The sequence below is a fragment of the Aythya marila genome (genome assembly GCF_965140915.1).
Source record: "Aythya marila genome assembly, chromosome: 5".
NCBI classification, from domain to species: Eukaryota; Metazoa; Chordata; class Aves; order Anseriformes; family Anatidae; genus Aythya; species Aythya marila.
Window position 1 is genome coordinate 31,295,820 of NC_139046.1, and position 20,259 is coordinate 31,316,078.

A 20,259-nucleotide genomic window follows, 5' to 3' on the forward strand; every position below is an offset into this window, starting at 1 on the left:
CTGAGCAGCCAGTTCTCATCTCTGCACATCTGGGCAGGATGAAGGATCTCTGCCTCCAATCAGTTCATAAGTGGCACAGGGGTGCCTCACGGAAACACAGCCCTTCTAACAAAAAATAATAATAATAATTTAAAAAGTTGCAGTTTGACACCAACCACATCTAAACAACCTCTTCCAAATGATCTTTCTTCCTTTGTGTCCTTCCAGCCAGATGCACAGGAAGGCAATACCCTTCAAACTCTTGGAAAGAAGGAAAGAAATTGGAGGCCCTGGGGACCTAAAAGACCAAATAAATACTTTATCACCATCCTAAATTAGGGCTGCATGCATGCAGGATCACTTTGGAGCACTCAGAAGAGGACTGCTCTGTCAGAAAGCATCACTGCGAGGCAAGATGTAGACAGGCATCCTCTTTCTAGTAGAAGAGGTTTAATACATGAAGCTTTCAGCTGTCTGTTACCACTTCTCAGATGGAAACCACGTCTGGCTGGGACTGACAGGACAAGGGAGTGCTCCTAGAGAGCTTCAATACTGCCTCGCTCAGTGCAGGTCAAACCACTGCCCAAAGTGGTTGAAACGTGTCAGGCTGATGCGATACCACAGCAGATTAGGAGGTACTCACGTGACTGACCCCAGCAGCAATAAACCGTTACGGGCGATACCATCTCAAATCACTCTGGCTGCTTACAAAGCATTTGTGCTGTTGCAATGCCTCAGCAAACGCACAAGCTGGAGCTTCGCAACACCTCACGCCTTAACCAGATTTTCCACCGACAGGCTGGAGAGTTCATAATTTTCCCCCCCTGCTTTTAGTTTCCCATGCTGCCATCCTCAGCACCGTTCCCCCAAGAGCACTAAACGCCAAGGCAGAGTGTTGCAGGAGAGTTACGTGAGGAGGAGAGCACTGAAATAAGCACACCATCAATTTGGCTGCCGGCCTCGCTGCAAAAGGAGCTGAATCTTGCCAGGGCAGAGCCAAATGCCTTCTGAACTGAAGAAGAAAAAGTTCATTGTTTCCTCTAAATGCCACGAGAGACACCACAGAGGTCGAACACCTAGGACAAAGAGCCGGTCTGCAGGCACAGACTCACCTTCCCCACTGGCTAGCAAAGCCCACGAGCTCTTGGGACTGGTGCTGGAAGCAGCTGCTGCCCGTGTTCAGGGAGCTGCCCTATCTGCAGAGCAAAGTCCTCCCAGCCCTCCCTGGCAAAGTTTGCAGGACGAAGACACAGATGTGCAGGTAGAGCCACGTGGCTGTCCTACCTTTCTGTTTAACCCAGCCGTGCTCAAATTGCAAAGGGCTTTGGTATTCTGTTGGGAGACACGGAAAGCACCATGGATCCCGTCTTAAAATGTTTCACTCCTTTCCCACATAAACACACGCGTGTCCTCCCACACCCGTGGGGAGCTGCTGGTGATCAGGACAGTTTTCCCCTCCTGGCCAGCCCTACAGATCGCTTCTGGGAGGCTAAAGGTCGCTCCTTGCCCCCTGCTCTACTCTTGATTTCAAACACAGCAGGAAATCCAGAAGACAGCTCTTTTTAAAAAATGGTAATCGCAGGGCTGATTCACCGTCTGATCAAGGCGCTTGGCAAAGCCACAGAATGACTGGAAAAAACAGCGTGGAGATGCCAGCTGCCTTTCCTGCCAAGATACACCTGGGTTACCCCCCAGGACTCATTTTATATAAGAGCTACCCAACGCAACGCCCTCGGAGAGCACAGGAGAATCCAAACCAGGGGATGACTAACTCTTCTGGGAAAAGGCAGCTCTTCTTATCTTGGAAACTAAAACAAGAAACCACCATAAAACAGATATAGGGAGAGTTGTCAGACATGGCTCACACATCATGTTTTCACTGTCTCTTGTAAAAAGAGAGAGCTATACCCCGCTCCAAGCTGTAGGTCTGGATGAATTGAGCCTTTGTGATCATATAAGCGAGCAAACAAAAACATTTGTGTTTCGTTTATGATTTCCAGTGGGTCACTGCCAAGCACCTTGCCACAAATGCCGTCAGAAAAGCAGGGACTGAAGCTGTCACACGCTAGTAAATCACATCTGCTTAGAAGTGACAAGATTTTAAGGAGCAGTGGGAGGCAAGTGGCCTACATGGTTTGGGGGAATATTCAGGGCACACTTTGATGCTTCCCTCTTCAGCCACAAGGGAGGGAATACTTGTTCTGAGGGACTGTAAAACACTGGGAGATGTTCCCATACTTGTTGGCACTGGACGCTGAGGCCCCGCACGCAGCAGCACTATCACATATGGGAGAACGAAGTGCACAACTTCCAGTGCTGCTTTCGGCAGCCAGCGAGGTGTGAAGAAGGATTTATCGGTCTCTGTTCAGCCCTTCCAGGAAGCCAGATTTTCTGTGTGGTTTGGGAAGACCAGGCTGGGAAATACAAGAGGAACAGAAAACACTGGGCCACTGAAAAACCATGGAGAGCATCCTCACTTACCTGGAAGCTCCTACTTGGCCTCTTTTCCTTGTCCTGGCAGTTAAAAAACTTGCTTATGACCCCATCCTGTTCACTCTCAAAGCCTGTGCTGCTCCTACCATCTCTTCCATGGAGCCCAGAGTTCCCCCCAAGAATGATACAGATCGTGCACAGCTCAGATTTAAGTTTTTTTGTTTGTTTGTTTGTTTGTTTTTAAGGTTTTGTGCTTATTCCCAGCTCTTTATTTCTCAGCCTGAAGTGTTTAATGCTTTCTAGAGCTTCTGCTCATTTCCTTCTTCTAATTTCTGCTAACTTCCTTCCTCCTTTTGGCCCCTGTTTGTGAAACCTCTTCAGGGGTGTTCAGAGGACACAGCGACTGGCTCTGTATCCAAGAAGGAAGACAGGTGCCCAAGGTGCTCTCTCCGAGCTAACAAGAGGAGCCACGAAGGCCGACTCCGCGGGGTTATCAGCCTACGCCGTTGGGCGGTACTGGGCTTGCCACTCCTTTGAACAAGGGTGAAGGGCAAATTTCTCACCTCCTCCTTCCTATCTGCCCACTGCCGAGCAGAAGCAGCTCCCTCCCAAGGCAGGAGGGAGTCCCACACGGAAGTCACCGCTCCCGTTCACATGAGACCTCAGGCAGAGGTGCTGGGGAAGCCGACCACCTCCTGCCAAAAAGCCTCAGGAGCCTCTCAGCCCGCTCCACCTGCAGCCTCCGCCACAGCACCGGCCTGACAGACAGCTCCCGAGGGACCAGGAGGAGCCAAAGGAGAGCAGGGGGTGGGAAGAGAAAGACTTCACCATGCAGGTAGGAAATAGAAACTGCTCAGCAATTTCCACAAGGTGGGTGTTGTTTTTTTTCCAGCACCTCAGAGCCATCTGCAGCTTTGGAAATTCCTACGCTGTAAGCGCTGATCTCTGCCACTGACATGCTGTCAGCCCCCAGGGTACTCAAAAACTACCATAAAACCTCAGTTCCTCTTTCCAGTGAGCAATCTCGTTCTTATCATGACCACGTAAAGGAGAAAGCAGTGCGCTATGCTTGCTCTGCAGTTTCCCCACAGTACCTCCAGCGTGGGAGCGAGACAGGGCTGAGCTCCACACACCACCCCAGAGGAGCAAGGGGGGGTTCACACATGGACCCAACACCTCAATGCCACAGCTCAGAGTTTCCAGGGAGCAGATCACAGGAGCGTGGTTTGGTTTTAAGAAGGCTGAGACCAGATCTTTAGTTTCTACATGCCCAGGAAAAGGCACTGCTTGTTCCAGCAGAGGTGACAGCCCCCCGCATTACAGGAGCGCCTGAAATATTGCCAGGGGAGAAGGGGAGCTGCAAAGATTTGTTTCTTTGGCTTGAAAGAAAAGATAAAGTTTCTTTTGTTCAAAAGGCAAACTGTCTGCCTGTTCAATCAAAGATTGTCACGTTTCTTAGGAAGCTATGAGGTAAGGTGGAAGCGCTCCAGGGGAAGGGAGGAGAGCACAGGAAGCATTTGTAGGAATCATCCCCAAGACAAGATAGCAGTCCGGTCACCTTTGTGTGAGTGATAGGAACCACCCAAACTTTCACCAATCTACAGCTGGAAAGGAAAACAAGGATGCCGGATCCTGCCCAGGTGGTTCGCCTCGGTTACTCACAGAGCTAACTACACTTCCAGCCCAAGGGTACCTCAAAAGGATCCAGTAACCTCCTTGCATGGGGAGCAGGACTCCTGGCTGCCTACAAGGACCCGCTGGTACAGCTGGAGAGAAAACTGGCACACTTCAGGGCACGCAAACCCTCCTCGCCAGCAAAAACACTGCTCTTTGTGCAGGTTGCTTCTCCCACAGCTTGGCAGAGCGTGCCTCCAACCCTGCTCCAAGCACAGCGCAGGAAAAGGGCTAAATGGGAACCGTCCTTCTTGATAGCAAGGAGTAGAGTCCATGGTTTATACAACCGCTTCGGAGCTGAGGCGGCCTTGCCCACACACGAGGCTGACCCGGCTGCCTCATGCTCCCAGAGCAAAGCAGCTGTCGCCAGATTAGTGCTGCCAGTCCCCAGGGCCAGAGAAATAGGTGTGGGAGTCCTAATGATCCAAAGTCCCTGCCTTCTGCAGCTGTCCCTTCGCACGAGACACATCTGGCCTCAAAAGCAGGCAGGGCTCCTGCACAGCAGCCCCAGCAGAGGAAGCTTAACACAGCCTTTGCCTCAGCCTTTGCGTGGATGTCAGCAGCCACCGAGAATTAAGCCTGCTGAAACACCACCCTTCTGTCATCCCAGGCCTGCAAACCTCCCTCCCTGCAGCTGAATGCAATTTTTCCTATTAGCACTCCAGAGGTGGGCACCAGGAATCATCTGCACTGATCTGCAAATAATTTGCAAATCCTTCTCCCCCCACACACACACACACCGTTTTTCAGTCCTACACAGAGGCACTCACGGTGCCTACAGAGGGGGGACCAGGTGGTAAATCCTATTGCTATGGGAACACAGAGACAAGCCTGCCGAGCTGCTGCAGACCCTGCTTCCACGACATCCGTATTGCCTCGACAGCTGTACGCAGGTGGCCTGAGAAGCATCCCCACTGATTCTGGGGAAGATTAAAAAGTAACAGGTCCCACTCGGGATTAAGATCAGCACTTGGTGTTTCAGGAACAAGCAGAAACAAGGGCAGGATCTGGCAGCGTCAGGTCCAGGAGACTGGCCACGTTATGACGGGGAGTGCTGGCAGAGGGAGGATGCTCTGCTGGAGCTCTGCAGGGACAGAGCAGGACTCAGGGGCTGGTGGCACCACAGGGTGTGAGGGTGAATGAACCTACCTCGGTAGGTTCCTACCTGTGCATGAACCTACCTCGGTAATCCCTTCAGAAGTTTTTCTCTGGGGTAGGCAGTGCTGGTCAGGATGCTTTGCCTCCCAGTAGGGGACCGTGCGTGCAGATGACATGCCTGGGAGCCACCTGGAAACAGAAGCTGCAATGCTAACAGATCCATCCACCTTCTCCTGAGCTCTGCTGGGGCTGACACCAGTTGGACAGCAGCGTAGGGGTGCATCTGGGAACACCTAGGGTACAAAAGAGTACCCTCAGCGTTGTAGGGATCACTGCTAGAGCTGAAAGGCTGGCAGGCTTTGCAGGATGAGGTTGGTGCACACACAGGCTGGGAGAAACCAGCTGGGCAGGAATGAGACAACGCAACCTGCAGAGAGGTGGTGCCAGCCCAGATCTGTGCCAGCATCCAAGCATCAGGAGCAGAGCCCTGATGGGACTCCTGTTCCCTCCCCGTGCCCGGAGAGGGGCTCTCGGACAGGGACAGGTAGAGCTGCTGCACCAACTCGGTTCTTCCCCACCTGGGGAGACCGAACCGAATGAGAAGAACTTCTCCCACCCCACAGCCTGTTCAGGGCTTGGATGGAGCAGATGACAGCACCACAAATGCCCTTTGTGTTGTGGCTTTAACTGGGGAATCTTTCAGCAGCGGGAAGCACTGGTTCTTACCGTAACAGTGTCTCTTTAGGGGGGACCCATCTTCCCAAGTCTTCTTGCTTTGACTTTCGCAGTCCCCCCACTGCTCTTGTGCTCTGGGTGAAGCCATGGCCATGGCTCCACATTAGAAAGTATTTGGCAGAGCGTTTCAGCCCTTTCCTCATCTCAGTCTCGCTGGCTCCCATGGCCTCATTCTTTCTTCAGTGGAAGCTTGGGATCCAGATCTTACATCAGGACTTGGTTGCACCACCACCGCTCCGCTCCCGGGATTACAGCTGGATGAACTCGTCTGGCTGGCCGATTTTTTGGGACACAAAGTCTCCGGTGGCAATCCTGATTGATGATATCCCCTTCCCCAGCAGCTTCTTCTTTCTTCTGTGCTGCATCACCGTGCCCTTAGAAACAGCAGCATAACTATTTGCGGGGCTGCACCGTGAATCACGCCAAAGAACTGCAAAAAGAAATAATAATTTTTAAAAATGTCACTTTTCAGACAAGATCAATTCCCTGCCCTTGTACAGCACGGCCTTCAGAGCAGGTCTTTATTAAACTCATTAGGCTCACTGGGATCTGAAGCCCAGCACCTTCTCTCCAACCCACTGAAGGGCTGGTTGGACTAATCCTCTCTTGCCTAAGAGCAACTACAGCTGCGGGACCGGGATGAGATCATTCTGGGGAGGCCAGGCACAGAGGATGGGGACAAAGTGTTTTGAAGCTGACATGCCCCTGTAGCGGGCACCCACCAACAGATGATCCAGGCCACCCAAGGGTGCTCTCTGCAGCATCCCTCAGAGAAGGAGCACCCTAGGCTGGACCAAGGGCACCTACTGCCACAACATCATCTTACTTGCTTCGTGCAGTCCCAAAACCACTCCGCTTGGGTGTCTGAGCATGATTAGGCTCAGACTCACTTGGGTGCCTGAGCAAAATTGTGCATTTGCTCCTGCACAGCCTGTCTTTGGAGCTGGCAGTGCACAGGAGGTCAGCAGGAAGAAGCCAAGTGCCAGCTGCCCCTGGCCCCAGACTGAGCCATTTGTGGTGCTTTCCAAGGAATTATTTTCCACCCTGTTTGCTGCGCAAGCCTCTCATTGCCTGCGCCCCACTCTCTGGTCCAGAGACTTCAAAACTGCATTCCCCTTCCTGGCCAAAAAGCTAAGCTCCCTACCTGAAAGGGAACAGTAAAGAGCAGAAAAGGAGGATGAAAGTCTTGTAAAAACCATTGATGCACGCAGAGGGAGTGAGTTAAGCATCCACACTCCTCTGGAACGGATGTCAGGGCACCGGGTGAAACAAGGAGGAGTGAAGTCCAGAACAGAGGGAGGTTTTGTTCTGCTGGCTGGCTCCCTCGGGGCCCCAGGACTCTGTAGATATGAGGCATTACGAGATCAAAACGAGGCTGCCCTTGCCCGTGGAGCAGCAATCCCTCAAGGATCCCCAAACACAAAGACACATTTTTTGACAAAGACACATTCAGAAAGAGCCTGAGCTGGAGACCAAGAGTGCATGGGAGGAGGTTTTGGACAAAACATCCCTCCCCAGGTACCCCCTCACAGCCACTGGGAGAGGCATGAACGTGAGACCAGCAGAACCGAGCACAGGGAGCCTGGCTGATCCCAGCAGCTTCACCTCGCAGGAAGACCCTTCTGTCATGCTGTCCAACCTGCTGTCCCACCTGCCTTAATTTTGGGCTCATTTGGTCTCTGTTCTTCAGATAAACCACAAGTCAATGCACTCTGCTTAACCCCAGCAGGTTATTTATCTCACAATCTCTGCTGACAGGCAGGAACCACTCTTTGCTTTGCTCTTTGAGGCCAACTACACACCTCCACCAGCCCAGCTGGGGCATGCCCAAGATCCTCCGGCCCATATTCTCTTTCAGGATGCCTTTCTCCTGCTATTACCAAACATCCCTAGCTTGGACAGCCTGACAGAGCCTGTGCAGACCACATACAGTGCTGGGTTGGCAGACAACACTGCACATCCCTTGCCTGCACTATCAAAGATGGGTTTCTCCATACCACAAGCAGAGTGCTGCTTACCTGCTCTCACCAGCTGGAGCAGGGCAGCTTGACCCCATTGCCTCCAGCAGCATGGGCAAGACCTAACCCAAAGCATTGCAAAGCCATCCAGGTGTTTGCAGAGAGAGGTTTGCTCTGTGTCCAAACACAGGACCTCGCAGAGACCCCACTGAAGTCTTTGCTGGTTTTCTCTTCTTCCACAGGATGAAATTCTGTTGACCCCCTGGAGAAATTTTCCCTTTGAAGACTCAGATCCATTTGCCTCTGCGGTAAGCTTGGGTCCCTCTGCACTCACAGTGGGTTCAGAGATGAAAAACATGGATTTGGGGGGGAACACCATGGCAGCAGCTGCCTCAGTTTCCCCATCCCCACTCTTCTGCTCAATGCCAGTCCCCAGGGCACCTCTATAGAGAAAGGTCCAGATGGACTGGAGCCAAATGGGAGAGCTTACCATCCCCATTAATTCCCTTGTATTTTCTGTGGGCAGGATGAAGAGAAGTGGGATTTTGTCCTCGTGAGCGACATCCACGAAGTGGGCAGCACGAAGGAGATCAAGAGGAAGAAGTTCCTGGATGAGCTGAGCAAGAAGGGGTTCACCATCAAGGTAAGGGGCAGCAGGTATGGGTATCTGCTACGTAACACAAGGTCTGTAAAAAACTGGCTTCTAAGGGAAGGTCAAAGAAAGATAATTAAAGCCAGAAAAAAAAAAAAATAATCTATCCCTGTACTATCATGTGTGTACACAGAAACAAAATACTCATTAGTGACATAAGAATTTGGGTAAGTTTATTGACCTTCATATCTCTATGTGAAAACTAAGTTTTGAACTGGAATTCACACTCACAAAATCTCTATAATTACTTAGCACAATTATCAGATGCTCTTTAGGTCACCTATATCTTTCACGCTACACTAAAGCATTTCCAAACCAGCAGTTCATCTCAATCACCCCAATTATCAGTTTATCTGTTTTCAGCAGATCGTATTTTAAAAATAAGAGGAAGGTGAGACAGAGGTTATTTCTCTTTCAAGAACAAAAGGCTGGGGATGTCTTGTGGTACCCAGGATCCCAGCCTAGTTCAGGCCTCAGGAAGAGACACGAACCCTCAAGTAAATCACCCCACTGTGTGTAAAACACACGGCACATGCACCCAGGGGAGACCCCAGCCCCAGGACTCACACAGCCCCTGGATCTTACAGCTCTGCCTTTTTTTCCCTGCCTGTGTTGCTCTAACAGCCTCTCTCTTCTGCCCACTAGAAAATCGAGGACAAGAAGCTATTTTATGGGGTCCGTGCCCCGAAACATATCTTCCGGAAATACCAGTGGCTCCTGAGGAACCCTCAGGACAGCCGGCTGCAAGACTCCGATGCCCATCATGACATACCAGTGACCACCAGGTGGGTCCTGAGCTGGGCTGCTGGCTTCCAGCACCTTGCAGCCCCTTACCACCACACCAGCATCCATTTTTCATCTCAGCTCACAACTGTGCTAGGCTTTTCATTCTCCACAGAAAGCAAATTACCACCGTTGGTGCAAAGTGGCCAGCTCCTCACTGTCCACAAGCAGATCCCTGTTTCTTCCCCACTTCCTTCCCTGGGGTTTGGTGCACACCTCCCTTTCCTTCCCCTCTCTCCGGGGCAACACCACCAGTCTGTATCCTCAGGCTTCCCTTTAATCCCAGTTTCTCCTTGCTCAGGATACGGATTGTGAACTTCATCTTGCAGAACACGGTCACGCCTGACCTTGGTAAGGGAACGGGGCCAGTGGACCCTTACATCCCCCTTATCCCCAGGGGATAAGCACAGCTCCTGCCCTGTGCCAGGCACAGGCAGCCCAGCTGTCCCAGCACCCTTGGGTGGGGATGTGACAAAAAAGAGGGGCAGCTCTGGGAGGTCAATTTGCTGCTGTATCCAGAGGCTGGGAAATTTGGACTGCAGGAACCATCAATGGTCCACTATTCCCTTTCCCCAAATCCACCACCACCCTTCTGTGTCCCCAGAAAGGCTCGTTCCTCTCTGGCACCCTGGGATCAGTAGGAGAGGTAGCAAAGGTGCTGGCTCTCCAGCTGTCTCTGAGGACCTGCCTACCTGGCTCGCTGCCAGCACCAGCCCCAACACAGCCTGCGGCATCCCAGCTGAGCAGCAAAACCACAAGGATTAGCACTGATCCCTTCTGGGTAGCTCAGCCTCTCCCAGGCATTTTTTTTTTTTCTGTCCCCGCCCTTAAGGCTTCAGAAAAGATTTTGGGTGATGCTGCCTGTCAGGAAAGGTGCAGGGGGGAAAGCAAAGCTTTGTGTCACTGTGTCACTAATCCTTCCTGTTCCGCTCTGCTACCAGAGAAGCTGCGTGACCTGATAAATAAGAACGTCTTTGAGACAATGTTTCCACTGCACGAGGTGAGGCCAAGTACACAGATGCCTGGGAGGAAAAGCCACAAGAGGTGGAGGAGCCAGACCGGGTGGGAGAGAGCTTTGGGTAACTGGGGCTGTATCGGGACACACTTGGATGTAGGGCACAACCGGGCTCCAGATGGGAGCTGGGCTGGGGATTAAGGTTGCCCTGATGTTCCTGGGTCCAATCAATTTCTCTGCTCTCCAGAAAGAAGAGGTAAGAGAATTCCTAAAGGAGAAGTGGGCTCGCTGGAGAGATATATTTTGCCAACAGCCGATTGAGAAGATCAGGTAACATAGGCAGAAGAGGCACAGGGGATCCATCTAGCCAAGAGGCTCCACCTGAAACCCCTTCCCAAGCTCCTGTTTTTTGTTTTTTAAATCATTAGTTTCTACCTGGCTCTTCTCACACATATTGGGCCTTTTCTGCAGCTTGTGAAGTTCTGAGCCTAAAGGGAATCCCAAGGCACCAAGCTCCGTCTGCTAATTTTGCAGCATGAAAAAACCCCCGCATCTGAGCGGCTTTTAATTAGCCTCTTTCATTTTCCACCACCCTCTTCCATGTTCAAAAGGAAGGTGAGATGAGAACAGAGCATCAGTGAACACATCCAGCCTGAGGCTGAACTTGGGACTTTAAGGGCAACAAAGGGCTCCTAAAGCCACATTAAAACTCAGAGAAGAGCTTGGCTATTTTAAAAAAGGGAAGAAAACTAAGTCTCCATGGCCAGGAAGAGGAAGGCAAAAATAACATGCTGCTTCATAAGGTTTTCAGTGGACCGTGGGAGGGAGATGAAATGCTAAAATTGCATTCTCTTTCCTTAAACGTGTCTTACAGTTTGCAAGTCTAGCAGGGGCACCAGGGAGCCTCGATCCCTCCATGATGCTCGAGGTCAGACAAAACACCATTTCTAAGGTCAATGCATCCTGACCTGTTGTTATTACAGAAGAATCAACGGGCCAAGTACGAAATCATCTTCTTAACACAGGCCAGGGAGCACATCACCACCTCTGACTGCTGGCAGGGAGTGAACCCCTCTGGAATATCGGAGGGGAGGCAGGTCCCCCAGTCAGTAGTTACCAGCATTTCCTACCCATGCCTCCAACCTTCTTGCCCACACAAGAAAAAATGAGGTGCTGCTGTCAGAAGGATGAAACGTGGAAGTATTGCAGGGAGATAGAGGATAGATAGGAGGGGATATTGCTCTGGTTGGAGAAATGCTGCACCTTGCAGCCCTCTCATCTTTTTGAAGCCTTTCTGTTCTGTAGACACAGGTTGCAACTTGGGCTCTCAATCACTCACACCACTTTTACCTAGGATACAATTCATCTGACCACATTTACCCTTAAGGCAGTTTGCTTCAGTCACCAGGCTGACTGAGAACAGGAGAAACCACCTCATTGCCTTCTCCAAACCCTGCAGGACAGCATGACCACATGGTCCCCAGGAGAGCTCTGTGTTTCTCTCCATCCCACATTCAGCTTTCAGATGGAGCCGTGCTCTGAGCAGGTCTTTGCTGTGCAGCCCCACAGCAACATCCACAGTGCTCTTTGCTGCATCCTCAATCAGAGTCCACACACACAGGGAGTCTCAGGATCTCCCTCTGCTGCCAAAATCCCCTGGGAACCGCTGCCCACTCCTGCTTCTTCCAGGTCACTTGGGCTGACTCTCCCAGTCCCAGCCAAATGCCCAGATATGCATGCAGCACTGCCCCTCCTGGACATGGCTATCCCTTTGGGGGTGGAAGAGCATTTCCTAGTGACCCCAAGCAGCATTGTCTCCTTGTTGGCCCCAAAGCACATCTCACCTTTCCTTCCAGGTGCTATTTCGGTGAGAAGGTGGCCCTGTACTTTGCCTGGCTTGGCTGGTACACCTACCTGCTGGGATTCGCTGCGTTGATGGGCCTGGTGGTCTTTGTGGCTGGGATTACTGTTTTCAACTCCAGCCAGGTGAGGTAAGGCAGCTGAGAACACCAAATGCACATCCCCTTCACCACCCTTTGCTGTGCATACTGCTTTGACCACTGCCACTCCCCTTTGCTTCTCTCTACTCCTTCCTCTCCAGCAAGGAGATCTGCGAAGCCAATAACACCATCATGTGCCCACTCTGCGACCAGAAGTGCCCGTTCTGGCTGCTCTCTGACACCTGCACCTATGCCAGGGTAAGTAGCCCCCTTCCCAAGACAGGCTCCAGGTGAAGGGTAGGAAAACTCCCAGCTTATGCTGTGCCCACGCCACCAGAAATAAAAGCCCCCCCCAAAAAAAAGTTGGCTGCAACACACAAGAGACCTCCACTGATAAGGAGGACAAGCTCCAGCCTGATCATGGTCTCCACCACCACCAAAAAAAGGAAAAGACCAAAGAAAAAGCATTTGCCATGATCTAACATGTCCCTGCTCTCTATCCCCTTCCTGCATTTTGCCCTCCTGCACCATCTTTACCTGTCTCTTGGGAGATCAGGGTGGCAAGAGGTCTACCGAGTGCAGAGGCTTCTCCCCAGCCCCGAGGTGCTCCTTGGTGCCCCCATCACGTTCTTCCTTGATCTTCTCCAGGTCACTCACATGATTGACAACGAGGGGACAGTTATATTTGCCATGTTCATGGCCATCTGGGGTAGGTGTCAATGTCTCAGCACCACACACACGGAGCTTGCAAGGAGGAGCAGCCCGCTATAGCTTAGGGGGAGAGGAGGTGGAAGAAAATGGGACACCAACGCAGCTCCAGCATTCAGGGGCTTTTTAGTCCCTAGCTCCTCTACTTCCAGAGCCTTCAGCTCCCCCTCCAGACAGCACAAGGGATAAAATCATGCCCCAAATTCCCTTCTACATCTCAAACACTCCTCAGCCACCCTGCCTGAGAGCTTTTACTCCTTCATCCACCACAGCCTCCACCCAACTCTGATCCTTTTCTAGCAGCTGCCTGTAAGTGGACACAGCTGCAGGAAGGAGGCACCACCACATCCCTCATTAATCCTCCTCAGGTTGCCACACCATCTTATAGCTTCTCTGGAAGACCATTGGGCTCTGAGTTGGTGTGATCCCATCACCATATTAGCTGCATGTTTAGTCTGCTTTCACTACAGCCCTTTCAGTTACAAACACCACCGTGGTTTTAACCAGCCAGCACCTGGGCTGGGTGTTTCACTGCTGAGCAGGTTACAGATGTGGTCTTGCATGTCCCCGTGGGTCAGTTTACACAGAACAAGCTTAGGAAGGTTAATTAACAGAGTGGGTGGCTGCAAATTAATTTGCAGAGGCATAGCCTTGCTGAGGTGCAGTGTGGGATGCCTACTCTCTTTTAAAGCATATTTTTCATCAGTCCAGAATAACGTGGTTGGCTGGCCCCAGGTAACCATGCCCACCACAGCAGGCTAGCCCTGGTGCTTACTCTGGTTTAGATCAAATCCCTTACAGTCCCTAGAGCTAGCCTGACTCCTGGTAAAAACTCACCCCCATACCTCCATCCTCTTCTTCACTGCTGCTCATCCCGTGTCCTTTCTGGTTGCTGAGGTGCAGAGGTGGCTGCTTGTCCTTCATGGGCCGAGAGCAGTCCAAGCAGCTTTGCCATCAGGTTGGGTGGTAACACGACTGTCCATCCTGTGCTGTGGAATGGAGGGGTGACTTCTGCAGGGCCATCCCTGAGGGTCACCGTGCTCCCACCTTCCCCCCACAGCCACTGTGTTCCTGGAGCTGTGGAAGAGGCAGAGAGCCACTGTGGTCACCAACTGGGACCTGTACATGTGGGATGAGGATGAGGTAAGGATGTCATCTTTCCTGCTTAATGCTTCCCTTTTCAGGGCAGGAGATAGCTAGGCTTGCAGAAGAGACATGGCAGAGGTACCTCTCTGTGGATGTGGACACATAATAGAGGCACTTAAGCAAGGGGCAAAGCCAACACCTGCCTCCTTTTACGGTCCCAGGAGAGGCAGACCCCTCCAGAGAGCTGAGCAGATGCTGGCCTCCACTCCACATTGCTATTCCCCTCTCTGCATCACTAGCCCCCTCTTCACCTGCACGAGTGCTTGAACTCAGTCAGGACTGGTCATGCTGTTGTAGGTTGGGTTGGGTGCTCAGTTCTGTCCTCTGGTTCTGCTCATCCCCCACCTCCATTTACACAACCACCCTGGGCTTTCCACCACCTGGGAATGGCTCTGTTGGATCCTTCATTTTCCATACATATACATACGTGCATGTATTTGTTTTATTTATATATTTTTAGGAGGAGCTGGCTTTGGAGCTGATCAATAATTTGCAGCACGAACCTCGGCGGTACCAGCACTCCTACTTGCGCAGCACCATCGTCCTCATCTTGGTTCTGGTCATGGTATGTGCCAGGATGAACGTAGGGTAGAGGAGGCAAACCCTTGACACTCTCATTTCTTCCCATGAGCGTGACGAGCCTAAGGAAAGTCTAGATGAGGAGAGGTGGAGACATCCATATTACAAACCTCTAACCTCCCCTTAAGAGGACTGGCTTACTTTGGAGGCCAGTTCCATGTGGTGAAGAGAGGCAGTGTCTGAAGGCCTGGTGGTCCTCAGCTGGAACGGCTTCTCCTCACCCCTCTGCCCTCCTCCGCAGATTGCTGTGCTGATCGGCATTGCCCACGCGCTCGTCATTTACCGGGTGGTCGCGACGGCTTTCTTCACCCAGAGCGACTTCGAATTCTTCCGCGAGCAGGCCAACACGGTGGCCGTGATGACCGGGGCTGTGCTGCACTACCTCACCATCATCATCATGACCAAGGTGCAGAGTGTGGCACGGGGTGGGTGGTGGTGGGGTTTGCCCTTTTTGCCCCCCGTCATCAACGCTCCCCTCTTGTTTTACACTTCTCTCCTGCAGGTCAACAGGCATGTGGCCCTCTTTCTCTGTGACCTGGGTAAGGGAAACTGGGGGCTGCCCCCTGCCTGCACCTGCACCCCACAGCGGTCCCCAAATGCAGCCAGACTCATGGCCCCTTCCCTTCCTCCACCACTGTGAAGCATCTCCCAGGCAGCTCTCACCATGCAGGTCCCCAGGGAAATCAGCAGCCCAGCTGGCTGTCCCCAGACACGTTACACCTTGGAGGGGCAGTGGGGCTGAGAGTTGAGATGAGCAGGAAGCCAATAACAACCACAGAAGAGCTTATAGCATGGTTTTCCTCCCAACTTGAAGCCCCCTTCTGCCCCAGCTTGTGGCTCTGAGGGATCTTTATTCTAACCTAGGCTTACCACCCTCAAAGAGCTCAGGTGAAGGGGCAGGGAGAGCTCCACAGGGCGCAGAGACCCCTTTACAACTTCCAAGGCTACCATGGGATCCAGGGGAAGCGGGGCAAGGTCCCACCACTGTGCGACCAAAGCCCTGTTTCTGTCTACAGAGAAACCACGGACCTTCTCCCAGCGTGAGAACAACTTCACCATAAAGCTTTTCATCTTCCAGTTCTTCACAAACTTCTCCTCGCTCATCTACATCGCGTTCTTCCTGGGGCGGTGAGTGGTGGCCGGAGGCCCAGGAGGAGCCCATCCCATCCACCCTCCTCACCAGAGCACAGCGCCCAGGGCAGACAGGAGAGGGCCACAAACCACCTGGGAGCTCAGCAGGGCTTTTCCCTGGGGGTGCAGTGGGTGGGGGGAGCCCCTCGCCTCTCTGCTGATGTCTGGAGGTCGGTGCTCTCCATCTCCATCCTCCAATGTTTATCCAGAGGGGGGTCAACGGTGGGGCTCAACAGATGTCACTCTTCTTGCTTCCCTGCTCAGGATCAACGGCCACCCAGGGAACTACGTGCGCATCGCTGGCAAGTGGAGGCTGGAGGAGGTGAGAGACTTGCCGTGAAACCCTCTGACCCTGCACCACAACTCCCACACTGCATTTCCCCCCTACCCAGCAAGGCTCTGCTGAGCCTCAGCTTGGCCAAGTAGCCCCTCAGGGCAGGTCTCGCTGCTTGTGGTACCCAACCCCTCTCCTCTTATCCCTTTGCAGTGCCACCCCAGCGGCTGCATCACCGACCTCTTCATCCAGATGGCCATCATCATGATGCTCAAGCAGACCATCAACAATCTGGTGGAGTTCCTCGTCCCGTAAGCTCTCCTCCAGCCTGCAGAGCACTTCCCAGTGTTCTTGTATATGCAGGACATCTTCCGAGCTCTTACAGAGAACAACCCTGGCCTTTGGGCCAAGATTTCCTCCTTTTCCCTATATCAGGTCTCCAGGGCTGTCACTGCCAGCAGTTCAGCCCCGCTGTCCTCTGCAGGCAGCGGTACAAATTGCTTCCTCCCCTTGCAGCTGGATAGGCCACAAAATACGCTCTAGGCAGAAGCACCCCAAGAAGAGAAACATGGTGTTGGGAGAAGAGGAAGAGCCTGAGGACCCCTGCAAAAAGCAGTGGCTGAGCAACTATCAGCTCAGCGAGGTCAACATCTTCAGCTTGTTTGATGAGTTCTTGGAGATGGGTACGTAGGGAAGGGGAGGGTGAGCAAGGAGGGGTGCTGTGTGCCGTGCCATATGTCCTCCTTGGGTGGGGAGAATCTGACCTTGGGGAGCCCTTGTATAGGCAAGGGAGAGCTCTGAGACCCAGCTCCATGCCCAGCCCTACTCCAAGAGCCCTGGCACACCGAGATCATTCCCAAAGTCAGGGAGGACAGGCAACTGCATTGACCTTGGGTCCCTGCCTAGCATCTTCCTCCCCTCCTAGGAACATCAAGGTGATGGCCGTAACCCTTAGGTGCTCCCTCTGCTTGGCTGGCTCAACCACTGCCCAGTGGGACCCCCACGGAGCTCCCTCTCCAATAGCTCTGGGAGAGGTGGGTGTCCCCTGTGGGGGTGTAGGGTCTCCAAGACAGGTCTATCTCCCCCTTTCAACCCTGTGAGGCCCCTCTGACACAAGCCATGAAGCAGGACAAGCCCACACTGCAGCTGGGGCCCTGTGGGATGACCCCTCCAAAGCAGCTCCGTGCCATCACCCGGCATTTCTCCCCTCTGCAGTGATCCAGTACAGCTTCACCACCATTTTTGTGGCTGCCTTTCCCCTCGCCCCGTTGCTGGCTTTCTGCAACAACCTCTTCGAGATCCGTCTGGATGCCATCAAGATGATGCGGCTGCACCGGCGCATGGTGCCCAGGAAGGCCAACGACATCGGTGAGACGGGGCCCTCTGTAGCTGCTGCTTGGGAAAACAGTGCAGGTGGAGAGCCCCTTCTAATGGGGGTTGGTCTGGAGCATCCCTTTGCCAAGGGCTGGTACCACAGGGAGAGCTGTGTTTTGGGGAAGGAGAAGCAAGTTCAGATCCTGCAGAGGTTGAAGAGCACCTTGGAGCTCTCCTTCTGGCCTCTTCTGGCTATGCCAAACCTGCTGGGGCTGGGTTTGCAACCCCAGGAGAGTGGGAGAAAGCTGGCGGGGGGGTCTCAGTGACTGCTCCTCTCCTGCAGGAATCTGGCTGCAGGTCCTGGAGGCCATTGGCATCCTGGCCGTCATCGGGAACGGACTGGTGATCGCCATCACGTCTGACTTCATCCCTGTGCAGGTCTACAAGTACACATACAGCCCCTGCATGACGAAAAACAGCACTGCTGTGGAGTGAGTGTTGCTGGGCAGGTGCCCCCACCCCTGCAGCCCTGCCTGCAGTGTCCTGTCCTGCCTCAGTGCAAGAGTGTGAGGCTTCCTCCAGAGTGGGGTGGGTCAAAAAGAGTTTTCAAATGACTTCAGAAAGAGTTTTCTAGATGGGACCAACTTCAGCATCGCAGCCAGCCTCACACCCACATCAGTGGGTCAGCTGGTGCCTCTGAATGGAAAGAGCACTGCACAGCACCCAAGAGCTGCAGGGAGGACTTTCAGCTGGGTGCCTGCCCATGCCCTCTCCTCCCCTCCCTCTTTTCGCACCTGGGGCCTTTAAGTTCCCTGCCAAAAAAAGACACAAGAGCTGCAGTTTCCTTCAGGGCATGCCATAACTTCTCTGAGTGTGGCCACAAAGCAGGAGCTTCCCCTCACCGCAGGGTTCCTGTGCCCAGATGTGCCCTTTCCTCCCCCACAGCTGCCTGACTGGCTACATCAACCACAGCCTCTCCGTCTTCCACATCCAGGACTTCGAGCCCCACACAAAGCTGGCCGAAAATCAGACAGGCATCATCTGGGACGAGATCACGGAGTGCAGGTACCAGCACCCCTGCCAGCCCCTCACCACGGCACCTAGCCCCTGGAGGAAGCCACCAGAGCTCTCCTGGGACTGCCGTGGTGGGATGTGGTGCCCTGTGAGGGGGGAGCCTGGGCTGGCGCTGATGGGGCTCTGCTGCAGGTACCGGGATTACAGGAACGCCGACGACTACAGCTACACCGTCCAGTTCTGGCACGTCTTCGCAGCCCGGCTTGCCTTCCTCATCCTCTTTGAGGTGAGCACTGAGGGCAGGCTGCCTGAGGAGGCACAGAGAAGCTGGGTCTAACACAGGGGTGGTGGCATAGACCTGGGGAGCCGCTCACTGCCCGCGGTGGCTCCGTTTGCTTTCTGCAGCACGTGGCTCTGTGCGTCAAGCTGATCGCAGGCTGGTACGTCCCCGATGTGCCCCAGTCAGTTAAGAACCATGTTCTGGATGAGAAACACAGCAACCTTCGGAAAGAACTGAGGTGGGTGATGCCCCAGAAGGTGCCAGGGGTTGCAGTGCTCAGAGACAGCATGGTGCTCAGCTGGAGACCTGGCTGATTGCAGGATCAGCCCACTCCAGAGCCCCATGATTGGGCTCCATGCCTCTGTGGGCACAGAGGAGCATGGGGCTGTGAGCCCCTGCCTTCTGGTAAGCTCCTCCATCACACTTTTGGAGGTAGCTTCTCCCCAGCTTTCAGTCCAGCCCCTCCTGCTTAGGGCCTACAGCACTAAATGTCCATTTAAAGGTGGGCTGCATGACCTGGAGAGGAGGAGCCACCTCCCTCCACACCTGCAGTGTCACCGAGCAACCCAGGTGCCTGACTTTCAAGTGCCTCAAGGCCAGTGAGAAGAGTTCCACCTGAGGTGATTCAATACTAAAGCTCACCAGAGGAGGAGTCTGCTTGCTTTCATCTTTTCCTTTAGGAAAGACAAGCTCAAAAAAAAAAAAAGAGCAATTTTGTCCAAATTTTCCATTTAAAACTTTGCTGAGGGGCAGGAGGGGGCAACCCACAAAACAATTTCAGCTGGAGGCAGAACCAGCTTAGCAGAAAGCTGTAGGTGCTGCTGTCCTCTAGGACTGAACCCTGCTTTGGAGGGGGGCTCAGCCTGCTTTGGAGGGTTTCAGCCTCCCCTGAAATCCAGGTGAGAGCAGAGCTCTGTGGGGCTCGGGAAGCATCACACCACCACCATCCAGCTCCCAGGCTGCAGCTTCCCATCAGCAGAGAGATTTGCACACACAGGGACTTCCCACAAACAGTGGGTTGTTCTCTACATGTACTTCTATCTGGCAAACAGCCCCATTCCCGCTCAGAACATTTTCCCCTCTTCCCCCCTTCCTTTCCGATGCAGATATCCCATCCGTAACCTCCCTCTCCCTTCTCCTGCAGCATGATGGAGTACTCCACCGAGGTGTAGCCTCCTCGCACTGCGGAGAGTGAGAAGCACGGACCTGAGCCCCTCTCCCCAGCCCAGCAGTGCCACAAGCACCGGAGGAACCACCACAGCACCGCTGGCAGAGACAGGCCATGTTCCCCCAACCTTGAACTTGAGCTGGGGAGTGACAAGGTGATGGCAGCTTCACAGAGCAGGATGTTTTATGACTTGCACAGCCACAAGGAGGAAGAAAGTCTCAGTAGAGACAGGAATGCTACCTGGGGCACGGACTGGGCGAGCGTGCTGCTGGTCTGCAGGAGGTGATCGAGCTTCCCCATCAGTCATTGCCTCCACATACCGTGCAGCCTCGCAGGAAAAGGCAGCTACTTCAGTCCACGTTCCCTCTCTGGTTCCTTTTCACTCCTTGGCACCTTCTTCCTCTGCCTTCAGTGACCTCCCTGCTCCTGTACCATCAA

At 53.3% G+C, this 20,259-nt stretch overlaps 1 protein-coding gene across 1 annotated transcript; it reads left to right on the plus strand.

Annotated features, from left to right (window-relative positions):
* Positions 1 to 3,138: 3,138 nt before the first annotated feature.
* ANO9 (anoctamin 9) lies at positions 3,139 to 19,850 on the plus strand. Its single transcript, XM_082760543.1, has 24 exons — positions 3,139 to 3,247; positions 8,120 to 8,185; positions 8,404 to 8,520; positions 9,175 to 9,314; positions 9,614 to 9,663; positions 10,254 to 10,312; positions 10,515 to 10,597; positions 12,124 to 12,258; positions 12,369 to 12,465; positions 12,856 to 12,916; positions 13,976 to 14,058; positions 14,522 to 14,626; positions 14,882 to 15,046; positions 15,143 to 15,179; positions 15,657 to 15,768; positions 16,036 to 16,093; positions 16,259 to 16,356; positions 16,562 to 16,728; positions 17,261 to 17,413; positions 17,703 to 17,850; positions 18,305 to 18,424; positions 18,566 to 18,659; positions 18,779 to 18,891; positions 19,798 to 19,850. Exons 1-24 carry the CDS (start codon positions 3,242 to 3,244, stop codon positions 19,823 to 19,825), a joined length of 2,295 nt encoding a protein of 764 aa, XP_082616669.1. The 5' UTR covers positions 3,139 to 3,241; the 3' UTR covers positions 19,826 to 19,850.
* Positions 19,851 to 20,259: the final 409 nt, after the last annotated feature.